Source organism: Mus caroli, chromosome 2 (genome assembly GCF_900094665.2).
Source record: "Mus caroli chromosome 2, CAROLI_EIJ_v1.1, whole genome shotgun sequence".
Lineage (NCBI taxonomy): Eukaryota > Metazoa > Chordata > Mammalia > Rodentia > Muridae > Mus > Mus caroli.
This window is the reverse complement of record NC_034571.1, coordinates 10,801,115-10,805,804: the sequence shown is the minus strand read 5'-3', so window position 1 is coordinate 10,805,804 and position 4,690 is coordinate 10,801,115. Positions and strand designations below refer to the sequence as shown.

Genomic DNA, 4,690 nt, shown 5'->3' with positions numbered 1-4,690 from the left:
GAAGAAGAAGAAGAAGAAGAAGAAGAAGAAGAAGAAGAAGAAGAAGAAGAAGAAGAAGAAGAAGAAGAAGTTGTTGTTGAAGTTGTTTTCACTCTTTTTAAGATCTCACTATGTAGCCCAGGCTGACCTAGAAACAGAGGATCCTCCTGCCTCAGCCTCCTGTTTGCTGGGGTTACAGGCATGTGGCAATGTCAAGTCTTTATCTAAGGTAATTCTGTATTATTATGGACATATTTTCTCCCCAAAAGGGATAATATGACTTAACTGCAAGGGTTAATAGAACTTATGACAATCTGAAGCATTCTTTTATTTTTAAGTCTTAGTAATCAAGTTGCCTAAAACATCTCAGTTAATAAATCATACCTTAGACCAATGAAGTCCAATGTAAACACTTAAAAGGAGATGATATTTTCAGCTTGGCATAAAAGTGAAATTCTGCATTCTAAGCTTGTTATTATGATGTGTATAGAGCAACTCTGAAGATTTGTACAATTTAGTGTGCTGAAACATTACTGGAAATATTCAAACCAATATACCTTGTTAGCTTATGTCATTTGTTATTTAGGGAAGAATTATTGTAGAAAATATAGATGATGCCATAACATTAATACATTGACATAAAAGATATAAAAGATAACATAACCTCAATACATTTACAGAAGCTAAGTGCAATGTCACCTTAATCTTGTACACTCTTGTGCTAAATTCACTTTCTTAGCACACATGTGCACACCATATTCAAGGCTAAAAGCACATCAGGGACTCCCTGCTAATAAGATCCTCTACTTACCATCCTATAATTTTCTTGTAAAGATGCCGTTTCTTGTACAGGACAACTTTTACCGGAACCCAGATCAAGAGACTCACTACAGCCACATAGGCGATGGAACAGGAAACAATAAGCCAATAGTGAGTCCTTTCAGACTTGGTTCGCTGATTGGCAGTGGCAAACTGTTCCATTATCACAAGGGTAGGAATGGAGAAGGCAGCAAACTCAAGAAGCTCAAAAACCACCAGCTTGATTATTTTGCCAGAAGCCATCCTGAGAAGCAGTAGGCAGCTGAGGACCTGGCACTCCCCTGTTCACAGTGAGCAGCATATAAACACACACTGGGATCAAGTTCCTTGTACTCAAATCGCTAACCAGGGATTTTATTCTTTTATTGACCCTCATATGGTTCAATGATCTGAGTTAACAGTCATAGTTCTCTTAAAGAAACAGAACCTCTGTAGAAGTGACCACTAAATGTACTTACAAATACCCTACTAGAAGTCAGATGAACTCTCAAGCATGGAACACTGGTTAAAAAGGGGTGTCATTGGTCATATTGTTTGTTGTTTTTTTTTTAAATGCAATGTTTACGGGTATATTTTCACAAGAGTAATTTATATAATAGATAGTCCTTATGATATAGAACCACTATAATAATGTTATTCTAGAGTTTAAAAAGATTTTATTTATTATATTACACCTGTACATTCAGCATCCCGTTTTTACATGTAATAAACTCATGCAGAGAGGCACTCACAGTCCAGGTTTTCATCTTCAAAGCTACTCTTTATAATTCTTCCAAGTTCTGAGAAAAGAAGTTTGGATTGAATTTATCAGCTTTCTAACCAGGGATCCTGACAAAGCCTTCATTCATTATTTATGCTGATCGCTGTGCAGCACAGCTCTTTGCTCGCTTCCTGGTCAGGAAACTGTCACAAGTCTGTCCCTGGGATTTGCACACTCAGAGCTCTTTATCTTGTCTACAAGTCACATGAAATACCTAAGATGCATATGTATCCATGGAAGACACTTCCTTCATAAAAATTATTTGGAGCCCCGTGGTGACCCTTTTACTAGGTATTCTGGAGTGATGATGAACAACAGGGCCGCCTGCTCTGAGCGTGTCCATAGTCCAGTAGAGAGATAAAACCTGCAAATAACAGCAGAGAGCAAAGGCAAGAGGTATACACTACCAGGGATAACAAAGCTGAAGTGTAGAGGAACATTGCATTTCCCTTGAGAAAGGAAAGGAAAGATGAAGGATGAGCAAAATGAATGAGGGGTGTTGGAGACACTGCAGAGAGAGAACCACAGAGGTGAGGGAGCTACAATGCTCAGCGAGAGCCAGCAGGGCAGAGCAGGTCCAGGAGAAGGTGGCATTAGAATACCCTACTCGCAAAATCAATGTCCCCTAGGCATAGAGTACTGACATGAACAGCAGTGCCAAAAAAGCGATTTTTTTCTCTTCTTTGAATTAATTAATTTTGGCTTTTCAAGACTGAGTTTGCTTGTGTAACCTGGGATGTCATGGAATGAACTCTTTAAAAGAGGCTGGCCTCGAACTCCCAGAGATCCTCCTACCTCTGCCTCCACCACTGCCAGAGTTTGACGCTTTCCTAAAGCTCTCTCTGTGTGAATGAGTACAGACATCTGTAGGCCACCAGACAGGGGTGATGGGAACTGAACTTGTTTCTGCTTCAAGAACAGTATTCTTAAGCCCTGAGCTATCTCTCTAGCTGTCCTTCCTACTCTCTGTCCAGAGAGAGCCCAGTACTGTGTGAATAAATGCGGAGTATATTTACATATCCACTGAGTATTTAATTTATGCAAATCACCACCTGCCCTCTGGGAAATGATACAAATGCAAAATGATACCTGGAAATTTTTATTTTTACTTTTCTTGAAATGTACTTTTTGGGTTTTTTGGGGGGGAAGAGGGGGGCTGGTGATTTTGGTTTGTTTTTCTTTTTGTTTTTTAAATTTTATTTATTTTTTATTACATATTTTCTTTATTTACATTTCTAATGTTATTTCCTTTTCCAGGTTTCCCCTCCAAAAACCCCCTACCCCTGCTCACCAATCTACCCACTCCCAATTCCTGACCCTGGCATTCCCCTACATTGGGGCATAGACCCTTCACAGGACCAAGGGCCTCTCCTCCCATTGATGACCGACAAGGTCATTCTCAGCTACATATGCAGCTGGAGCCATGGGTCCCACCATGTGTACTCTTTGGTTGGTGATTTAGTTCCTGGGAGTTCTGGGGGGGTACTGGTTGTTTCATATTGTTGTTCCACCTATGGGGCTACAAACCCATTCAGCACCTTGGGTTCTTTCTCTAGTTCCTCCACTGGGGTCTCTATGCTCAGTCCAATGGTTGGCTGAGAGCATCCACCTCTGTATTTGTCAGACACTGGCAGAGCCTCTCAGGAGACAGCTATATCATTCTCCTGTCAGCAAGCACTTGTTGGCATCCACAATAATGTCTGAGTTTGGTAAATGTATATGGGATGGATCCCCAGGTGGGGCAGTGTCTGGATAGCTTTTCCTTCAGTCTCTGCTCCACATTTCATCTCTGTAACTCCTCTGATGGGTATTTTGTTCCCCCTTTTAAGACGGACCAAAGTATCCACACTTCGGTCTTCATTCTTCATGTGCTTCATGTGGTCTGGGAACATATCTTGGATATTCCAAGGTTCTGGGGACTAATATCCACTTATCAGTGAGTGCATACCTGTATGTTCTTTTGTGATTGGGTTACCTCACTCAGGATGATATCCTCCAGATGCATCCATTTGCCAATGAATTTCATAAATTCATTCTTTTTAATAGCTGAGTAGTACTCCATTGTGTAAATGTACCACATTTTCTGTATCCATTCCTCTGTTGAGGGACATCTGGGCTCTTTCTGGCTTCTGGCTATTATAAATAAGGCTCTATGAACATAGTGGAGCATGTGTCCTTATTACAAGTTGGAGCATCTTCTGTGTATATGCCCAGGAGAGGTGTTGCTGGATCCTCTGGTAGTACAATGGTTACTTTTCTGAGGAACCTCTATACTGATTCCCAGAGTGGTACCAGCTTGCAATCCCACCAGCAATGGAGGGTTCCTCTTTCTCCACATCCTCAACAGCATCTACTGTCACCTGAGTTTTTGACCTTAGTCATTCTGATTGCTGTGAGGTGAAATCTCGGGGTTGTTTTGACTTGCATTTCCCTGATGACCAAGGATATTGAACATTTCTTTAGGTACTTCTCGGCCATTCTCTATTGCTCAGTTGAGAATTCTTTGTTTAGCTCTGTACCCTATTTTTAATTGGTTCTCTGGGGTCTAACTTTTTGAGTTCATTGTATATACTGGATATTAGCACTCTAATTGATGTAGGGTTGGTAAAGATCCTTTCCCACTCTGTTGGTTGCCATTTTGTCCTATTGACAGTGTCCTTTACCTTACAAAAGCTTTTCAATTTTATGAGGTCCCATTGTCAATTCTTGATCTTAGAGCATAAGCTGTTGGTGTTCTGTTCAGGAAACTTTCCCCTGTGCCAATGTCCTTGAGGCTCTTCCCCACTTTCTCTTCTATTAGATTCAGTGCATCTGGTTTTATGTGGAGGTACTTGATCCACTTGGACTTGAGCTTTGTACAAGGAGATTTGAATGGATCAATTTGCATTCTTCTACATGCCAGTTGAACAAGCATCATTTGTTGAAAATGCTGTCTTTTTTCCACTAGATGGTTTTAACTTCTTTGTGTAAGATCAAGTTACCATAGGTGTGTGGGTTTATTTCTAGGTATTCAATTCTATTCCACTGATCTACCTGTATGTTATTGTACCAGTACCATGCAGGGTTTTTAATCACAATTGCTCTGTAATACAGCTTTAGGTCAGGGATGATGATTCCACCAGAAGGTTGGTT

At 40.6% G+C, this 4,690-nt stretch overlaps 1 protein-coding gene across 1 annotated transcript in view; it reads right to left on the bottom strand.

The window, feature by feature from the left end:
- The window catches only part of Tmem236 (transmembrane protein 236), a 45,947-nt gene extending 44,840 nt beyond the window's left edge, over nucleotides 1-1,107 (bottom strand). Inside the window, exon 1 of the mRNA XM_021157085.1 lies at nucleotides 791-1,107. Coding sequence (XP_021012744.1) covers nucleotides 791-1,041 — 251 coding nt within the window. The 5' untranslated portion in view covers nucleotides 1,042-1,107. The remainder of the gene's footprint in view (nucleotides 1-790) is intronic.
- Between the last annotated feature and the right edge of the window lie 3,583 nt (nucleotides 1,108-4,690).